At 33.9% G+C, this 22,784-nt stretch overlaps 1 protein-coding gene across 6 annotated transcripts in view; it reads right to left on the bottom strand.

The window, feature by feature from the left end:
* LOC118185738 (calcium/calmodulin-dependent protein kinase type II alpha chain) overlaps positions 1-22,784 on the bottom strand; it is a 525,081-nt gene that overhangs the window by 64,534 nt on the left and 437,763 nt on the right. For all 6 annotated transcript variants that reach the window (XM_085822541.1, XM_085822542.1, XM_085822545.1 and 3 more), the window contains exons 5-7: positions 20,143-20,208; positions 16,597-16,669; positions 8,995-9,097 (exon numbers count right to left, since the gene is read on the bottom strand). In XM_085822541.1, coding sequence (XP_085678667.1) covers positions 8,995-9,097; positions 16,597-16,669; positions 20,143-20,208 — 242 coding nt within the window. The remainder of the gene's footprint in view (positions 1-8,994; positions 9,098-16,596; positions 16,670-20,142; positions 20,209-22,784) is intronic.

Below are 22,784 nucleotides of genomic sequence, written 5' to 3'. Positions count from 1 at the left end.
ACAAGAATGGTGATTGTGCTTCAAATGTCCTGAAGAATTTCAGGTCATTAATGGGTATAAGATGCAGCCCTTGTCTGATATCTATCAAGGATATGAGGAAAATGATTTAGAAATTCAAAAAAATCTATTTAATTGACATGAGATCTGGGAGGGAGATGGAGGAAAGCAACTGCTTTGACGTCAGAGGAAGATGAGGCTACAGCACTGCAAGAAGTATTAGAAGTGGTGTGGAACATGCTGGTACTAGGGAAATTGACTGATCTTTAGAAATGCCTATCAACATGACTCCTAAAATTTTACAAAACATCCTGCAATACTATCCATTCAAAATTAGAGATGTTTACGAGTTGTTTCCAGCTGTCTTGCCAATATGACATAGTTTCGCTCTACAATTTCTTACTCAGATGGAAGTGGACAGTACATGGCCATAGAACATTTTGTTAACAAACAAAGCTCATTTCCATCTCTAAAGTTACATTGATACTCAGAATTGCAGATATTGGACCAGAACTTCATCCCATTCATGTTCAGTACTTGAGAAAATCTGAAACACAGTCATTATATTTGTAAAAAGCTTCGCAAGTAGAGCCTGATCCTTCATTGACAGAGCTATGATGAGCTATGATTAACTATATTGACAGAGCTATGATGAGCTATGATGAACAGATGCAGAATAGTGAGAACTGTATGCACTTCAAGTTTTTATGACGTCTAACATGTGGTGTGCACATTATGTTTTTTAATTAGCATATTACGACAAGTACAGTGCCATCTACTGATCAAATTTGGAACTATTTTTTTTTCTTTTGCAAGACAAACTCCTGTTACTTCATATATATATTCAAGTCATTCTGACCTATAGTTTTTTTTTTAACATCCTTTTGAAAGTGGAAGTTTAATTATAATCACTCTGTATTTAAAATATATATATTAATATACAGGCTTCAGATAAATTTTATATTAAAATGTATAGCATTTCTAAAATCATATACTGAAGTAATAAAACAGCTTATAAGACTATTTAGATTGTTAAGATTTTTTACACTTTATCCAATAAAATGACTGGTAACAAGTTACGATAAAAGTTCTGAATAAAGTGAGTGGCAGTTATTTTATTATTATTTGTTTACGGTTATCAAGTTTTACTTAATAATTGTATTATAAAAATATTCCCTGTAATAGCATTCAGTAAAATTTCGACTACTCAGATCACACTTAGTAAGTGCAATACATATTTTGTCATGAATATAGTATAAAATACACAAGAAATCCATCTAATTTCCTGATATAGATGGTCTATGTGCAGTAGAAAAGCATTTTTGTACATTGAATCACAAACAGTTTTGAGCTACAGTTATTCACATTTCAATGCTGAAATGACTGAGTAAAACTGCAGCAAAGATCTGTAAAGAACATTTTTAAGAATATCAGAAATGATTTTTATATGACTTGCTGTTGTTACCATTTATCCATTTACTTTTAGTTTCGACCTACCAAAATAGAATGAAATGTAACTATAATAGCTGTCACTTTGCATTCTTAAAAATACTGTTAGTTTTAGATGCATTACATCACAGCAATTAAGAAAGTGTAAATAAGTTCTGAACAAAGACTATGTATATATCTCATAATTTTTGTTATTGTATTGTTTACTTCATTGGGTCTGTATCTCCCCAAATATCTTCTCTTCAAGAGATCAGTATATATGAACTATAGATGTCGAAACAACTTCCAACATTGCCTGGATATAGAAGAAGAGATTTCTAAGATGACCACTACAATACAAGATACTATTAGAGATTCATCTTACCCTTGTAAAGATAAAGATCTTCTCTCTCTGCCTACACATATTAAAGATACTATCAAGCAATGTAACAGGGCAATCAAAAACTGGCAGCTCTCCCAGCATCCCAGGGATAAAACTCACCTTAACTCCTTAAATAGGAAAATTAAAAAGGATATACAAAACTACAAATCTAAAAAATGGGAATTCTCACTCGAAAACATGGAAATTGGACACACCTCTGTGTGGAAGATTGCTAAATCACTTAAAAGGCCCCCAAAATATTAAAATTCATCCCATATCGCATGCTGCATTCAGAAGAAGAAATTGCTGAACTCATGGTGGATGAACAGGCAAAAATTTATAGGCCACTCGCGTCTTCGGACCCAGACCATGAGGAGGAAGTACATAATTATTATAATAGCGAGATCAAAATTATTATTAATAACCCCAAAAAACGGAAAGCCAGTGGGTATGATTCTGTAAATAATGAAGCTCTCAAACGCCTTGCTTACAAGATGTATTGTAAATATAACCAACATAATTAATGCTTGTATTCGCCAACATTATTTCCCTCAGCAATGGAAACATTCAATTATTATATTCATTTTAAAACCGGGGAAAAGCCCTAAAGAAATTAACAGCTATAGACCTATCAGTTTGCTTCCCACCATAGGAAAATTTTTTGAAAGAGTACTCAATAAGCAATTGACAGAGCACCTGGAAAAATTTAACTTACTGGATAAATTTCAATTTGTATTTTGTCAAGGACATAGTACCACACATCAGCTTCTTAACTTAGTTGAAATTACCGCACTTGCTTTTCAGAAGAAAAAAGTAGTAGCTGCATGCTACCTCAATTTTGAGAAAGCCTTTGATCGAGTGTGGCATGCAGGCCTTATCTACAAGCTTTCCAATTTCCTACTTCCGGAGGTGTACATTAAAATCATAAGATCTTTTCTTAAAAATAGAACCTTCCAAGTGAAGATTGGAGATACCCTCTCTTCTAAGAAATGAATGTTCTGTGGTATATAGTACAGGTAAGCAGTCTCTCCCCGCAATTCTTTAGTATTTACATTAATGACCTGCCTCAACCTCTGAATTCTACAGTTCTTAAATACGCTGATGATACTGTTGTACTTGTGGAATCTGCAAATCCCCAACATGCACTAAACAATCTCCAACTCCATGTAAACAATATTGCTCACTGGTGTAGTATTTGGAAAATTAACATAAATGCTAATAAATGCTGCACTGTACTGCACAGAAGATACAAAAAGAATATGAGAGTTAATGCAGACATCACCCTTAATAATGTTATTATTTTTCAATCAGATACGTACAAATATCTTGGTGTCATCGTAGATAAACGACTTAATTTTAAAGACCATATCCAGTATGCTGCAAATAAAGGAAACACTGCTTTTATGGCCATTTATCCAATTATAGGACGCAACTCCAAACTAAATTTAAAAATAAAGAAAATTCCGTATACTACTCTGATTCGGCTCATTATCTTATATGCAGCACCGGCTTGGGCTATAGGTTTAGAATCGGAACGGAAAAAACTGGAAATTTTGCAAAATAAAATCCTACATGCAATTACGAATGCCCCCTGGTTCGTAAGACACAGGGACGTTCATGAAGACTTAGAGATATATCCCCTGCCAACACAGATGCTTATCAACACACATAAATTTTACAAAAGTATGCCTAATAGCCCATACAACACATTAAAGAATATCATCGATTATGACCCTAAAGAACATGTGGTCAAAAGACCTAGGACTGTTCACCACAATTCCAGGTGGTAGTGTAAATATTGTATATTTGTATATAGCTTTTATTTAATCGAAGTCCGGACTCGTCGGGACTTCGGCGATTTAATCAAGTATTTTATATTTAGTATTCTCTCTTAATTCAAATTCTCATTCGTAATTAATCACATGACTGCAGGTGCCAATCACTTTTCATACTAAGAACTCAATTCTCAGTAGCTGTTGAACCTCATGTGACCAACGCTTCTCCCTTCTGCTACGGCTAACTGTTGTCAGTCAGAGAGAGTACGCAAAAAATATAAGACGCTGAACAAATGTTTTGTCATTTCCTTATCACTTTATGCCATTTATTTTCTCTCAAATGTCATTGCTTATGAATCTTAGTTTAGAATGGACTTACACGAATTGACTGTGCCTTTATGGTTGCTTTTATGGACTTTTTCGAGTACTTTTGTACTTCTACTGCCTTTGGACTTTTTCACAGTACTTCCTCTACTGATCGGATATCCTTCATAGACCATATGCCAGATTATGCCGCACTGATTTTGCTTATCGCATCTCTTTGATTACACAGTAAAACTGAATGCCATTGCAATTACGTATTTCGCCATTCGGTGAGGTGTTTAGGCACCTTATAACTACCGCGACAGGCCACAGGCAATATCAAAATTGACGGGACCAAGACTCCTAGTAGTCAACGGCCTGTTTTGAGAGCAAAAGATTTGATTTGTGCATATATGAGAATCTGAAGAAAGAAAGTCTGGGGAAAACAGTGACTACTGGATAATTTTTCCTTTCAATTTCTTTAGCTTTTACAGTTTCACTTGGGCACCGTAACTGATGATGATGTCCTTTCAGTTGGTCAAAACAAGAATTTTCAAAAGGAAATTTCATTTTGAATTTGGTAAACTGCCCACAGTACTTATTTGCCATGAATGTTTTGCTAGATGGGAGCATCTCAAATTAAATGACTTCCCTATAATCTAATCAAACAGAAAGTGCCAGATTTATGAAGTGGGGACCTCTCACCAAACACACAGCTATTATTTACTATTTTTTAAAATCAATTAATGGTTTGGGATTTCCTCAAATGCAGGCAATGGCAATTACAAGCCCTTACCAATGCAAGAAATAGAAACACCTACATTTAAAGGACAGCTCTTGTAACAGGATTTGAAATTTTACTTACTTGTTTTAGTTCCTATTTCATTGTTTAATCTTGTACAGCATATACGTTTCATCACTTGATATAATTCAGTTTACAAATACAGTCAAAAGTCGTTAATCCGGACTCGTCGGGACTTCGGCGATTCCGGATTATCGATTTTTCCGGATTATAGATCATCAGTTTAAATCTCGTAAGATGGCATGCAGAAATTCTAAAATTAAAAATATGAAACCGTAATTTATGAAATAAAGAACAATTATGATCTAAAGGGTATCAAAATTTGCAAAAAGAAAAAGCTTAATATTTATTTGTTTACTTAAATAAACATTTCTTTCAATGTAAGTTGTTTAAGTTTTGCTTTGTTTCATGTGATAATACTTTCTCTTTAATTCTATTAAACAGACAAAATTTCTTGTTCAGTTACAAAGTTCCGCTGTTCAAGTCCTATAATTGCTGTGTCAAGAACACCGACTAATTTGTCAATCGAAATTTTTTCGTTTTCAATAACCTCTGTTACTTTTCTTCGCTATCGGAAGCGAATTATAATGACGAGGAACTTGTTTTAAATCATATCAAAGACGAAGCATATCGAGATGAAATACTACATTTGGTAAGGAATTATAAGCCAAATAAAATAAAAACATCTGCCCTGAAGATAAGGATAGTGTTGACAGATCAACTTCCAATTCATTACGCGCCCGCCGCGCGGCGTTCCCCCCCCCCCCCCGCCGAGCAGCGTGAAATTGATAAACAGATTTCGGATTTCAAAACATACTTTCGCTTTAGATGCTTTACATATTAACAAATATATATCGGAAATTCTATTTGATATAATCGAAAGTTTAAGCTTACTTTTATAAAATTGCTCTTACAGTCTGCAAAAAATAATAAGCCGGATCCAATTCGAAAATTAAGGAACAACGCAATCATCAACATTAACTGAAATAGATAATTATTTAGCTTATACGTCCATTATACATAAAATGCGCGCGCGAAAACGTATTCTGCACTTGCGCACACTCATATGCGCAGTCGTAAAAGGTCTTACGCGCACGCGTGAACGCCTCTGCGCATGTGTCAACGCGGCGCATGCGCAGAAAGTTTTTAGTTTTGATGTCCAGATTATAGATCATTCCGAATTATGGGTGTCCGAATTAACGACTTTTGACTGTAGTTATTTTTCATGGCAAATGAGAAAAAAAATGGTTTCAAGGACATGGTCTAGCCTATTTCTTTCTGTCAAACAATGTGGCATCCATTACCAAGATTGAATTGCATAATTACATTATGGCACAGCATACTAGGGCTATCAGCCAGAGAAGAGGAAAGCCTTTGTGGAGGACTTTTACAGGAACTGGGTATACACATGGGAAAAACCATGAAAATACCCATGTAACCAGCTCATTCTCCAGAATTTGAACCCAGGACAAACTAACTGTATTCAACAATCTTAAACATTCAGTTACTGGGTTGGCATACCTTTGCAGTGAATCTAATTTTCTATAGATGATAAAATGCAGATGAATTGTCAACATTAAGTCATACAGATGAACTATCAACAATTAGGTCACTCTGCAGTTGTATTAAAATTATTTTCTAGATAAGCATGCATGAGCTCATCATTTTTGTCAAAAAGCTGTCCTGAGCAAAGTTTATTATCGAAGTTAATGTCATCATTTTTAATTCTTACAAAACCACTTTTTTACTGTGCTGAGAAAAAGTATACTCCAAACATATATTTTAAATGCTTTTCTTATGATTTCAATACTCCATTACAAAACTCAAATAACATATAATAAATACAATTTTTCATTCTCTATTGAATGAACATTAAATCATTAAATTTCATTTTACCCCATGAAATGGAAAAACAACTTTTATACACATTACTATTTCTACATGACTTTTCTTCTGATTAGCATTTCTACACACTTTTGTAATTTTCTGGATACCCAGCAGGCAATGTTCAAAGTGAACAATAACAAAAGGTTGTAAGGTATATTTTAATTTTATAACAGTTATTTTAATTTTAATGTACTTTTCTATCGATTCTTGTTCCCATTTACAACTCCCTACTAGAATGAGTTTTTAGAATTGCATTGAATGCAGATGAGTTAGAAGTAGTATTTAAGGAAGATTCAACTTACTTCAAGAGAGAAAACTAGGAATCCTGAGTAGTGTTTGCCTTAAGGCTAAATCTCTCTTGAAGCTGTTACACTCGACTGTATATGATGTGCCTTTTGATATTTGCCAGAAATTAGGGCCAACTACGTTAGATCTCATTTCAGCTTCGTCAAGTTTCTCTTAGTTAATTACAGTTTAATTCTTATTTCTTATTCTGAGTTTAAGCGCCCAAGTGAAGGCTTTGTTGTATGCTTGAAAAAGGGGTGAACTTTTCATCTTATTTTGAGTGAAATAAAGGGTAGTTAACCCTTCTTGAGTCTACTTTCTTCTTGATTAGCCATGGGCTTCCCATGGCTAATCCCTCAGTTTTTTCCAAAATAAATATTACAAGCAAACTGAGGGATTAGCCATGGGAAGCCCCCTCAGTCCCATCCTGGCTGATATCTACATGCATTATTATGAATCAAAATTGTTTGAAACTTTAAACTTCCCGGCATGGTTCCGCTACGTAGACGATACTTTTACCCTGTTTGAAGGTAATAAAGATGATTTAAATAGAGTTCTTTCAACAATGAATTCTATTGATCCTGCTATTCAGTTCACTTTTGAACTTGAGACTTGCAATTCTCTTCCGTTTCTCGACATTCTGGTCACACGTAACACATCCAACTTCAGTACTACAGTTTACCGTAAACCTTCATCGGTTTGCCTTCCATCACACTTTAAATCATGTCATCCGACTAAACAAAAGTTAGCTTCATTTTATTCCTATGTTTTCCGTGCTCTTCAAGTTTGCTCCTCCAAACTAGCCCTTGATGAAGAACTAAATTATTTAAAAGCAATAGCTATTGACAGGGGCTTTTCACCCAACATTATTAATCAAGCAGTTAAAAAATTCTCATCTCAACACACTAAAAGCCACACTCTTATTTTAGGAGATTATAAAAATTCTGTTGTCATACCCTTCTTTCCATCAATTAGCTATAAAGTTGCACATATTTTGCAGAAATTTAACTTTCGGGTTGTTTACTCTCCCATCAATAAAATTCCAACTTCTATACTCAAGGACCCCATTCCGGATATGAATTCCTGGGGTATTTATAGGATTCCTTGCCAGTGCGGTTTAATTTACATTGGCCAAACTAAGAGCGCCTTAAAATTTCGCGTCAAACAACATGAGGCATATGTTAGAAAAAAGGAAACACAGAAGTCTTCTGTTGCTCAACATTGTTGGTCCGAAAATCACACTTTCAATTTTTCTGCTGCCAAAATTATTCAAAAAACATCTTCCATTGGAGAACTGGATTTTCTAGAGGCATTTCACATTCATAAAAATGTTTCTGTTTTAGTTAACGATCCTAATTCCAATCCAAATTTGCCTTCGGCTTTTAGAGAAATTATGTTTTAGTTCTGGTTTCGCCAACAGATGGCGCCACTTGCTTATTCTTGTCCAGGCTTTCTTATCTTATTTAAACATTATTTTATATCTTGTTCATTTGCAGTTTTGCAGCTGAAGATGATGGTTCGATAAAACCATCGAAACTAGTCCTGTGAAAATTTTGTGAATTAACGCTGATTTTTGTTGTTTGACTTCTGAATCAGTATTTATTCGGCGTGTTATTGTGTCTTAATTATTAAGGAAATAACTGGTCAGTTTCCCATTTTCCATGCCATAATTTTATTTTTGTTTTTGATACAGTTATTTTAGAAATAAATTATTTGTTCCTCTTTTCTTGTATACATCCCAGCTGACCAGTATTTGAATGGTTAACGTTATAAAACACTAGTAATTTATCTCAGGGTCTGATTCTAGAGGTGTGATTCAGTTTTTCTTTGAAAGTTCCTTGCAAATTCATCTCTTCCCTTTAGCAGATAAATCTTGCATGCTTTGTCTTACTATTAAACTGTTTTCCCTCCAAACCTGTGTATCCCATGCTGACCATAAAACATCTAGCTTTAGTTTATATTTACTAATTTACAAATAATAAATACATATAATGCACATATATATGTGTACTGTACTGATGTAATGTACACACTTTTTATATATGTTTACATGATAGTTTCAAGTGTTATACATGTTTCATTACTTCATTACATAAAATAACAATGGAAAGAACAAACGAATGGTTGGGACATACCATACCAAGCTTGCTGCTCTCCTTGTACCTCAATTGCTAAACCGAAGTCAGCAAGTTTTACAGCTGCTCCTTTTGCTTTACTAGCCAACAGTAAGTTCTCTGGCTAAGAGAGAAAATAAGTTAATGAATTATAGCCGACAAAGATTGAATGATAATATATAGTATACAGAATAGACATACTATTATTCAACTAATTATAACCTAGATACTAAATAACCTAAAACAGTGCAATTTTCTGAAAATATTCTACTTCTTTCCAAGTTTTTTTACTATGCTATTTTCTCCCACATTCAAATGTAATAACACTTCAACTATATTAATAGAACTTTAACAATGACATGTTTCAACAGCACTACCTCCTCAGATATAGGAACTGCAACCAGTGCTGATATTCCAACTAAATGAAGCCCCTTGACATTGGATTCTGTATGCCAAAGAACTTCTAAATCAACATTTTCCTGGGAGATAGATAAGCTATGGTGGACAGTGCTATCTTAAAAGCATTATGAGCCCCTATGCAAACCACAGTGCTGGAGCCCCAGCAGCAAACTACCAATCTATTAATAGCAAGTCAATTGAAATACACAGATCAGCATAGGGGCCACGGGTAAGCACCCAGGAAGCCCATGAATTAAGAAGGCACTGGAGAAGCAGCAATCTCCTAGCTTTCCCTCTCACATAATATCATTTCTTTTGATTTTTTGCTTTGCAATACATCAAGGATAATATCCACCAAACTCCATTTCAACATGTTTCTACTCTTTACAGATGGAAAGCTGAAGATGTGTAGATTACGAATACATGGAGAAGTAGAATGTTATGCCAAAACAAGTGTCAATAGCAATGAAATATTATCTGGGCATTCCGAAGGTAACAAATAATGCATTTGTCAATGTGCAGAAAATGTGAATAAAACTTGGAGAGACATAAAACATTTTAAAAAAAAAGTGTTGTCTTATGTCATGCGGTATCTGGTTATGATAGCTTGTAATGGAACAGACTTTGTGGCCCACCCTGTAGATTATAATCTTGAATAATTCAGTACTACAACAATCTTGCATAATTCAGTATTTCTACACAATGAATCAATCCTTTGACAAAAAGAAATGAATAGCTTACATATTTTACCTATAAATCATATAACAAAGACTTGACAATATAAACTGACATAAATGAACAATACTTTGGATACTTTTCACAAAACCGTGAATTCAGCAGTACCTTTTATAATAACAAAAAGAATTTTATGCAAATGTGCATATCACTTAGTGCAGAGGTGGCAAGGTTAAAAATAATGAAATTTGGAACACAGATTCTGAAGAGAAAGTCTGTATGTATCTCAAAATGATTTTTCAAAGTTGGATTTAAATATTTTTATTTCATATTACAATGATCTTGTTATGGATTTTCTGCACATAAGACCAAAGAACTTCGGGTTTAAATATCACTCCTTCTCATTATGTATTCAGCTATGACTCTAAAACTACTTCTGGCAGGAAGTCGTAAGTTGAAGTTCAGAATTTAACAGGAAAGAAGTTTAACTCAAAATTTAACTGTTAATAAAATTAATATAATCCTTACACATTTAAAATCACTGAGTTTTTTGCAAGGAGGTTAAAAGGAAAGAGGGTTCAATATATGATTGCATGAAAAGAACTTCTAAACAGACTTCTGCAATTACTTTTCATGCATAAGTACACTGCTGGCCACCCAAATTGCAACACCAAGAAAGACAAGAGATATTACAAAAAAATATATATATATATATATATATATATATATATATATATATATATATATATATTTAGTAGATAACATCTTGACCAAGTATCAAATGATTAAATTTATAGACTTCTGTGAAGTGTGGTTCCTTCCAGAATCAGTAGCCAGAGTAGCCGCCATTGTTGGAGATCACCGCTGCCACACGCCTCGGCATTGATTCAAACAGACTTTTGGATGTGTTCTTGGGGAACAGCAGAGCAAGTAGCTTCCACACGTTGCCGAAGTTGATCTGGTGTGGCAGCTTGGGATGTAATCTGGGTCAATCGTTCAGCAACCATGGACCACGTTTTCTATCGACGAAAGATTTGGAGAGCGAGCCGGCCAAAGAAGCAATTCAATCTGGCAATTGACCAAGAACCCTTGGACAATGTGTGCCACATGTGGTCGCGTATTATCCTGTTGAAATATGGCTGTGGGCAAGCCCTGAAAGTAAGGAAGGACAACTGGCTCTAACACCTTGGAGATGTAGCGCTGCCTGTTTAAAGTACTGGCAATGCCTATTAGAGGAGTGCGAGAGTGATATTCAATACCACCCCATACCATAATACCTGGTGCAGGACCAGTGTGGCGGTGCATAACACAGCTGTTCAGCATCCTCTCTCCATGGTGTCTCCAGATTCGAATCCGACCGATGGTGTTGCAGACAGAAGCGTGACTCGTCAGTAAAAAAAATTTCATTCCATTCTTCCGTCCACATCCTTCTTTCATCGCAACATTGGCAGCGGAGATGTCTGTGGTTCTGCATCAAGGGTAGACAAAGCAATGGACATCTTGTGGACAGACCACTCTGCTGTAAACGGCATAGAATGGTACGCACAGACACTGGATGATGTGTTACGGACTGAATGTGCTGTGCTATGGTTCGTGATGTGACTGAGCGATCCATCACTGCCATGCGCACAATGTTTCTGTCATCACGTGAAGTGGTGCACTGAGGTGGATGTGATCGAACATGTCAGTCCGTCGTATCCTCCTGCATTCAACGGTGACATATCCGCATTACAGTTGTTTGGTTTCATTCAACATGGAATTTATGATACCAATTTCCTGAATGACTACCTATTACCGAGAGTGTGGATTATCTTTCAAGATAATCCACATTCTCGGTAGGCCACTATCCTTCCTCTGTCGAAATCAGATACTTGATCAAACGATGATCGCTTTTTACTACGAGGCATAATCGATTGTTTTTTTGAAAAAACCACAAGAAAAACACAATTGCCGAACTTGAAATCATTGAAAACTCCAAGCCTTAAATAGCGCTTTGAAGTGGCACCACAGGCGCACATGATTTGAGTCTGGGCTGAATTCTAATCATTTGCATATCTCACCTCCGCTAATGCATGTTGTAAATTTCATGTTATTTGCATGCTTCCTTCAGGTGTTGCATTTACGGTGGCCAGCAGTGTATTAATTGTTTTTATACTAATTTATGTAATTTGGCAAATATGCTGAAAATATCACAGTGTCATATATTTTTTTCCAGATGTGATTAAAAAAAGGGAGTTAATAGTAATAAAATAATAATATTAAATACATTTCTGCTTATGTTTATAACTGGTATCTTTGTTTCTTAATATGCAATGATACACACTACGATTTATATACATATTTGATGTTTTAAAGAACTTCTTTCATAATTTCCATACATTCCTGTTTATGTTTATAACTGGTATCTTTGTTTCTTAATATGCAATGATACACCCTACGATTTATATACATATTTGATGTTTTAAAGAACTTCTTTCATAATTTCCATGAAAACTAAAAAAACTTATTGTTACTATTTTTATGAAGAGTAAAAGTATTATTGTAAAAGTATATGAATTGTAAAAGCATTATTGTAAAAGTATGATTTTTTTCTTTGTGTATTAATTATTATTCATTTTTACGTATTATGAACTGTTATGAATATAATTTGTGCATTTGATCAAGAAAAAATGTTCCGTTATTATAAACTGCTAGCATAAACTTACAAACTCCTAGGCAATTAGGCAATATAAAGATAAAAATAAGTAAATTATCTTCCATAAGTGAATATGTAGAAAGATGTATGCAAAAATTTATGTAAATATATTTCTATAATTCAGCTTAAAATGTCTTTAATCGAGATTCACAGGATCCATTTAATGCTATAAGGATATTTATACAGTCAAAAGTCGTTAATTCGGACACCCATAATTCGGAATGATCTATAATCCGGACCTCAAAACTAAAAACTTTCTGCGCATGCGCCGCGTTGACACATGCGCATAGGCGTTTACGCGTGCGCGTAAGACCTTTTACGACTGCGCATATGAGTGTGCGCAAGTGCAGAATACGTTTTCGCGTGCGCGTTTTATGTATAATGGACGTATAAGCTAAAATTATCTAATTATCTATTTCAGTTAATGTTGATGATTGCGTTGTTCCTTAATTTTCGAATTGGATCCGGCTTATTATTTTTTGCAGACTGTAAGAGCAATTTTATAAAAGTAAGCTTAAACTTTCGATTATATCAAATAGAATTTCCGATATATATTTGTTAATATGTAAAGGATCTAAAGCGAAAGTATGTTTTGAAATCCGAAATCTGTTTATCAATTTCACGCTGCTCGGCGGGGGGGGGGGAAGGCCGCGCGGCGGGCGCGTAATGAATTGGAAGTTGATCTGTCAACACTATCCTTATCTTCAGGGCAGATGTTTTTATTTTATTTGGCTTATAATTGAAGATCAGATGTTTTTATTTTATTTGGCTTATAATTCCTTACCAAATGTAGTATTTCATCTCGATATGCTCCGTCTTTGATATGATTTAAAACAAGTTCCTCGTCATTATAATTCGCTTCCGATAGCGAAGAAAAGTAACAGAGGTTATTGAAAACGAAAAAATTTCGATTGACAAATTAGTCGGTGTTCTTGACACAGCAATTATAGGACTTGAACAGCGGAACTTTGTAACTGAACAAGAAATTTTGTCTGTTTAATAGAATTAAAGAGAAAGTATTATCACATGAAACAAAGCAAAACTTAAACAACTTACATTGAAAGAAATGTTTATTTAAGTAAACAAATAAATATTAAGCTTTTTCTTTTTGCAAATTTTGATACCCTTTAGATCATAATTGTTCTTTATTTCATAAATTACGGTTTCATATTTTTAATTTTAGAATTTCTGCATGCCATCTTACGAGATTTAAACTGATGATCTATAATCCGGAAAAATCGATAATCCGGAATCGCCGAAGTCCCGACGAGTCCGGATTTTAACGACTTTTGACTGTACCTTTTTTTTATAGTTTACTTTTCAATTATTTTAAAAACATCATTTTTTCACTTAAATGGCCAAGGATATATTTGAACTGCCATTGAATACAGTCAAAAGTCGTTAATTCGGACACCCATAATCTGGAATGATCTATAATCCGGACCTAAAAGCTACAAACCTTCTGCGCATGCGTCGCGTTGACGCATTTACATTTAAGCATGCGCGTAAGAGTTTTACAGCTGCGCATATGTGTGTGCACATAATATGTTTACGCATGTGCCTTTAATGTATAACGGACGGTATAAGCTAAAATTATCTAATTATCTATTTCAGTTAATGTTGCAGATTGCGTTGCTCCTTAATCTTCGAATTGGATCCGGCTTATTATTTTTTGCAAACTGTTAGAGCAATTTTATAAAAGTAAGCTTGAACTTTCGATTATGTCAAATAGAATTTCTGATATATATTTACTAATATGTAAAGAGTTCTCAAAGCAAAAGTATGTTTCGAAGTCCATTAAACAAAAAGTGGAATTCCTGCAAAAAATGGATAAAGGCATATCCTTTGTTTCTCTAACCATTCCAAAATCTGTTTATCAATTTCACGCTGCTCTGCGGCAGGGGGGGGGAACGGCACAGCGCACAATGAATTGGAAGTTGATTTGTCAGCACTATCCTTATCTTCAGCGCAGATGTTTTTATTTTATTTGGCTTATAATTCCTTACTAAATGTAGTATTTCATCTCGATGTACTCCGTCTTTGATATGATTTAAATCAAATTCCTCATCATTATAATTCGCTTCCGATAGTGAAGAAAGTGACACAGAGGTTATTGAAAACGAAAAAATTTCGATTGACAAATTAGTCGGTATTCTCGACACAGCAATTATAGGACTTGAACAGCGGAACTTTGTAACTGAACAAGAAATTATGTCTGTTTATAGAATTAAAGAGAAAGTATTATCATATAAAACGAAGCAACTTAAACAACTTACATTGAAAGAAATGTTTAAAAAAGTAAACAAATAAATATTAAGTTTTTTTTTTGTAAATTTCGATACCCTTTAGATCATAATTGCTCTTTATGTCATAAATTACGGTTTCATATTTTTAATTGCATAATTTCTGCATGCCATCTTACCAGATTTAAACTGATGATCTATAATCCGGAAGTCCCAACGAGTCCGGATTAACGACTTTTGACTGTATTATTCGTTTTTATAAAACTCCTTAAGACAGATACCTTTTGTAACTGCAGTATTGTGTGTACTGTTATAAAAATGCTACATAATTTCTGAATAATTTTAATAAAAATGAGCATGATATTTTTTTGTTTAGTATCAGAGAAAGACATTTTCCCATTACATGCAGAAATTTTCTTGCCAGGTAAACATTAGAAATGAAGGATGATGTAGCATCTACATACTTTTAATATACGGAGATGCTATTTTGATTATAGCTGAGTGATTTGCATGGGAAATCTTATGTGGATTCCATTACACATAGCAGGAAAAAATTACGCATTTCTTGTTCTAATGCTCGGACATGAACTAGTTCAAGTTCATCAGGAATCACACAACCCAATTTAGACATCGGATCACAGAGAGTGTTGCCTAGGTTGCAGCACAGGGGCTATCGATTTCACAGCCACAAGAGGTAAGAATAGACAATAATGTACACCCACGACGTTTTAAAGTTTATCTCTGGGTCCATTACTATGGCAGGCAGTTATCTAGCCACTAAGCTGAATAGGGCAGTAGTATATGAAAAGTAATGTATTATGCTTACAGGTTAGCTAGGGTCTGATTATTGCTTAGCCCACAATTCTAAGATTCTTATTTTGAAAGAATCCCGACGATCCTGGAACTTTTCACATTCTTATTCATTTCTCATGAAAACAAAGAAAGTGGTCATTGGGAAAGGTTCAGAAAAGATGGTTTATGTAAGTTCGCAAGATTTTAATCATTTTAGCCATGAGCAGAGTTGCTCTAGCCATTTTGCCATCCAGAGTAGTTTTCGCAAGTGCTAAATTCTGTCATCTAGTGCCTACCTCATTTCTAAACATTTTTTCTGCCCCTAAATCCTGTCGCACTGGTTCTGGCAGTGAGGTTAGTTCTAAATAATTTGGAACCTTGATTCATCGAGGTCTAATTAATTATTTAATATTCAGTCATACATGTATTACATATTCAAAAAGTTAGGCAAAAATGGAGATTTTGAATATAACTACTACAAATTATTGTAACAATAATTGAATTTCTGTTAATTTTTATTTATTTTATTTTTAAATTTCTACAAAAATATGGAAATTTAAGTCAAAATCTAAGCCATACTTTTTATTTAAGCATGCAATTAATAAAATACGTCTAATGATTCCTAGCAATAGGATTAAAATAACTGAAACTTGAACATTCAAAATAAATTTACAAAAACACTATTTTCATTCAAAATCAAAGACACAATTATCATTCACATATGAAATTAATAGAATAATTCCGATAATTAATATTTTGAAATAGAATTAAAATAATTGAAATTCCAGAATTTAAAACGCATTTAAGAAAAAGAAATACCTTCAAATCCCTGTGCACAACACTATTTTGATGACAATGGCTTACACTTTCTAATATTTGTTGTATACAGTGACTAAAAAAGGAATAAAATGAGTCACTAAAAAGAGATAATTACAGAGATAAACACAAATTTGAACAAAATATTACTTAAAGCTACATAATACAAATCAGGAAATATATACATACTCCTGTGTTCAAAAAGCTTATGGAAAATTGCTTTTAGAACAGTTCTATTTGACATTTAAAAAAAATTAGTACATAGTCATCTTTAAAGTAAGATATATTGAAACATATAAACTAGCTTCATTGTTCTTAATATTTACTGATGCCACATAAGAACTTATTTAGCATATTAAATAAGTTCTTGGAATCTATTTATTTAGCATATTAAAAACAACCTTTATCTATGAATACATTAAACTAAATCATCTCAAAAAGTAATTTTCTCAGCTATCGCAAAAAAATAATAAAAACGTTTTAAACCAATTTATGTAATGCATTATTCAAAATAATTAGAATAATTTCGAACATCATTTTCCTCTTTAAATGACATTAAGCGGTATTCTCTTCTGATTACTTGTGTGTCATATTCATTAATTTATAGTTTTGTAACAATTGGCGTGAAGAGATAATTTCTACAGAAGTAATTGATATATTCCTAGACTTAAATCTAGCTAAAAAATCTTATAAAGTTTTATTACTTTAGAATCATATAAAAAATTCTTTACACTAGAAACATTTTTCTTATTTAATTTATGCAAATAACTGCCAAAGTTTACTATAACATGAATTTTACAAGATCACATTGGTGTGAGCTGGGCTTAACTAATATCTACATTTTAAGAAGCTTTACATTGATCAACACTTTATAAGATAATTTTCATATCAATTTATTAACATAAGTAAACTAATTAGTCCTTAAATTGAATTTTTATATAAGTACGAATACACACATTTTACTCTTCAATTTGTGCAGTTTCTGAATTTTTGCTCTATGGAAGTCACACTTCTTATATTTTATTTTTTATAATAAACATAACATTTTCTTGAATAAAATTATACGTTCCGGGGGCATGCATATAAAAAGGTTAGATTTCATAATTTTCATAAAATTCAGTTTTCTTTAATTTTAAAACTGTTAAAACATGAATATTCACATTATTTAAAACATGCCCACAATTGGAAATGCATGTGAACTAACTAATGTGAAAGAAAGCGCCAGGTTTGCAGACATGGTGTATAAACAGGGTGTCCCAAAAGCTCGTTTACAGACTTAAAGTTACCATAATGAACAAGCTTCACTGTTAGACCATAATGAACAAGCTTCACATACGATGTTGTGTCCAAAACTGTGACACGCTGCCGCTAGAGAGAGATGTTCGTAGGCATATTGGTGAGCAGAAAGCGGTATCATTTCAACAGAGGATGTTGCAGGTGAAGGAGGCATTGCTTCAGTAATGAAGAATTAACAGATATATATATCATATTTATCGGGCCATGGATGGAAATACATTGCTTTTCCATCCATTCATGGCCATGGATGGAAAAGCCGCAAGTCGCACATACCGACAGCGCTTTTCAAACAGACATCTGCCAAGTCATCCATTGTTTGGACAATTGCACCGTAGATTAAGTGAGGCTGGAACATTCCGAGTAAGCAGCCACATCGGTCAGCAACGTACTACATGTACACCTGCTTATGTGAAAGCTGTGCTAAAATTGAGAAGACTCATGTGCGATAGCTTGGACACTTGTTCAGAGCTTCGTCTCAGTTTCTCATAACAGAGCTTCCTCTAAGTCAAGTGTGCACGCAGTACATTGCCGACTCACGTGACTGCTTACTTCAAACAGATGTCTGTTTGGAAAGTGCTCTGGGTACATGTGACTTGCGGTTTGTCCATTTTCATCCATGGCCCCATAAACGTAATCTAAATCTACCAGTTCCTCATTACTGAATTAATGCATCCTTCTCCTGCAAAGAATCAGCGCTCTGCTTTCAACAAAGAAAGTCTATGTAAAGAAGGAAAGGTTCCGTAGACGTAATGTAAACAAGTTTGTCTTCTACGCCGCTAGAAAGAAGAGGGACAATTCGATAAGGGATTTGGCGACGGAAAATGTTGGCAAGAATTTCCCCCCTTTGTGATGTACCTGGCCGAGATTTTCCACCTTCGCCACGTGTACAGCAAATTGAGGAAGACGGGTTAAGATGAATCGTTCTTTGACTTTTCGCGATAATTTAAGCTCGAATTTTCGTGCTTTACTAGTTGAACTTGTATTATCCATATCGCAGTTTGATGTTTGATTTTATATCTGCCAATATGTAGGGGGGAAAAAATGGAGTTCCACAGCTTTAAACTCTTGATAAACGTGACCTTCGAACTTCGAAATCAGCTTCGAGCTTTGGCGCTTTTTGGCGACAGATATTTCACGCATGCGCAGTTGTGTCCCTTTTCGTTCGGAGGGAGCCACTCCTGCTGCTGCGAAGCTTTCTTTCTTAAAAACATGTATTAATACATATTCTTTGGCTTTCAAATATGCCTGCGAACATTGCCTTCTAGCGGTGGTTGATCATGGTTTCGGGTACAATTTCCTGCGCAAAATTCGTTCGTTACATTTGACAGACCAGCACATAAAGTGTGAAACGGCATTTTGGAAACACTGTATAATGCATAATTTCCCTTCTTTTTTAACTCTAAGTTTGCTACTTCAAAACCTAAAGGGGAAAATTACGCGGTGTGTATGAAGGAAGAGCTAAGCAAGAAAACTTGTACATCTTACCAATCCCTTGGACTAAGAATAAAATAAAATTTGTTTCTAAGATGCATTTAACTTTAATCTAGATTAAAACACAATTAGAATGCATTAGCAAGGTCTAAAACAATGTTTGAAAACTAGCTACGTAAGGATAAAATTACAGCGTATATCTTCAAGACTTTGGCTTGTTTGTGTCTTGTTTAATGTGGATCGCAAAAAGAAGAGCGGTGATGATTATTTAACCGTTGCAACTACTTTGCCTTTTTTGGAGGTGGAAAGCTTTGGCTACTACTTAGCGTTCTTTTTTTTTTTTTTTTTTTTTTCTTTGACAAGTCTATTCCCAAGTAATGACCTCAAATTACCGCAAATATTATCGCTTATTACCGCAAATATTATCATGTCGCTACTTATTTTTCAGCCAGGGGGGAAATAAAGCAATACTGTTGTAAAGTAATGAATTACTGCAATTTTATGGCAAAGAATTTTAAACAACTTTCTTTCGTGGTTTTTAGGAATTTTACTGTTTTGCAGAACATTGAATAAGGAAACCTTACTTAAATAGTAGAAAAGTTAATTAGCAACACATTTTTCTGTTATCTTACACGGATTTTATTCCACAAGTACACAGTAACTAAAACGTAAAAATTAATCTGTAATATTTAAACAGATTTTTGCTATGCATTACTTAATATTTATTATTAGATTAAAGTAATCATATTATGAAGTATGAATATCATTCGAAATTCAACTGATTTTTTTCAGTTACTGAACATAAAGATCAAAAGAAATTACCTAGCATCGGCTTCGCTGTAATATTCTCTTGCAACAATATCTTCAAAGAGTTCGCCTCCAGTCACCCTGCATAGAATTGAAGAAAACAATAAATTTAAATCAAAAACGAAAATTTAAAAAAGACATGTACTTCATAAATTGAAAGAAAACGTTTTCCTCTTTTTCCATACACATCCATTTTATAATAAGGATGCAGAGTGAGAAGTAAGATTGTTATAAAAAACTGAAGATTCGGGAGGGGAGAGGAGTTACGGAGCAGGGCTGTGGAGTCGGAGTCATGGAGTCGGGCAGATTTTGGGGTAAAAGGAGTCAGAGCTGGAGTGGCTAAAAACAGGTTCGACTCTAACTCCAGTTTTTGTTGGACAGTTTGAATTTGAAATGAAAGTAAAATGAATTGGAAAAAAAAAAAAAAAAAAAAAATTACAAGCTGAGTTATTATTTTTATTTATGAACTATATATATTAATGAATAGTTATTTTCTATTTTATTGACATATTAATAAATAAATATAAGGGAGGAGGATAGATGTGATATTTGCCATTAGTCACTGAACTGATTCATTTAGTTACAAATTTCACTGGTAAATTTAGATAAGCAGCAATAGCAGCAAGAACTTCCAAAATTGATGCCATTCTTATTAAGCAAGCAGGAAAAGGAGCAATTACTGATCAAGCAACGTAATAAGGAAGTACATATTTGATGATAAAGAGATTGTCAGAATTAATAACTTTTTTAGAAGATGTAGATAACCCTAATGTTTCACTAATAGAAAGACTGTGGAATGATCTTGCAGAATTGGAAACTCTTCTTTCTACACCCTATATAACCACAAAAAACCTGCAATCTGAAGAATTGACAGGAGACGAGAATGGAAGAATGGGATTTTTGTTCTTTCTGAAACGGAGGCTTTACTGCAGAAGGAATCATTCCTTCAATGAAAAAAAGAGAAACTAGTTTGTAAGACAATGCGATCTTGCTGTGTTCAATATATGTAGACCTGAAACACTGAATTTTTTTGGATGACGAACAAATTGAAAAGGCAAAGAAAGCCATCTATGAACTTTCATTAAGAATGAAATTATTCTCAGAACAATTGGAGAATTCGAATCGGGACAGTCGAACTGCAAACATTTTAATTGAGCCTCTTCCAGTGATGAATTAGATTTTGAGAAATATTTTTGGATAATATTGAAAAGGCTAAGGCAAAGTGAATGAAAATAAAGAACCAAGAGCCTTTAGCTATATAAATGAAAAAATACGAACAAGATTTTTACACGGCCTTTGAAGAAATACAGAAATATGATTGCGCTTGAAAGACACCTCTTTTAGAAAATCTATCCTGAAAATTTAAAAGAAATAGCCCCCTACAGTAACAGTTCTTCCTCCTACTCAAGTTAGTGTGGAAAGTTCTCAGGTCTGAAGTTTATCGAACCGGATCTATGTCCCTCCAACAAAGAAGAACTTGCCGAAGCTATACTGTTTCTTAGAGATAATTAATACTAGTTTTTTTCTTTTTATAATAAATGCTAATTAATATAAATAATTTGCTATGCCATCAATTTTTTTCTGTAGCATCTATTACTTCTTTTATATTAAAAAAATAAGCTGTAACCCATGCGTATATATGTTTACATATATATATATATATATGAGGGAGTCGAGTCGGTGTCAGAGTCTTTAAAATTCCAGGAGTCGGAGTCAGAGTTGGAGTCGGTCATTTTCCCTACCGACTCCACATCCCTGTTAGGGAAGATTTATTTGTAAGTACATCCAGATAACGATAGCGTTTAAACACACCAAAACTTTTTTTTAATATCCCCCCCCCAAAAGAATTATTTAAGGAAATACTAAGACAATAATAATAATAATAATAATAATAATAAAACCACCGAATCAGTGATTGAAAATGATCATTCATTTTACACAGCCAAGGACTATGCAACTGTAAAAAATCCACTTTCCTTAAAGTTTGTTGTCCCCGATGGGGAAGTATTTGAACTCAACGACTGTACGTACCTCAACGAACCATCATTCCACGAGGACACAGATATTGACGTAATCAAGAAAAAGCAACAGTGCAGAGCTATAATATAGTATTACTTGTGTTTCTGGAATTTCAATTTTATATTACAATACTGTACACGAAAAAAAAATTTCGAAATGTTGTTTGAGAATATTAATGGACGTATTTATCCCAGTTAAGGGGATTCGATCTACTTTTGATATTACTGCAATACGTTTGTATAGGTCAGGTTCATGTTTATTGATGTTGTTGTTGTCTTGTCCATGATTTTCATGAAAAAATAATTGCCTGAGCCTCAAAGAGGTTGGACTTCTACTTCCACCAAAATTTTGAGGGACAGCACCCTGGGGAAGGGGTCCGAGAGTCTCTCACCTTCCACCAAACCACACAAGAGGTCATGTATACTGATAGAAAGGGGATTTCCTCAAGCTGGATTTCTATTCGTTGTTTTTCAGCAATTCCTGGTCGAAAAGTTGCAGGTTTAAGGCGTACAACTTAAAATATATTAATACTTACATTAATAATTATTAAGACGAATATCTTGTCAAAGAAATCTCTAAGTCCAAGAACATTTAGGAATTTGAAACTTCGTAGATAAGTAATATATGATCCATGTAAG

Source organism: Stegodyphus dumicola, chromosome 8, assembly GCF_044657685.1.
Source record: "Stegodyphus dumicola isolate Sdum_Otavi_A_Nest chromosome 8, ASM4465768v1".
Lineage (NCBI taxonomy): Eukaryota > Metazoa > Arthropoda > Arachnida > Araneae > Eresidae > Stegodyphus > Stegodyphus dumicola.
This window is presented reverse-complemented; position numbering and strand designations above follow the sequence as displayed.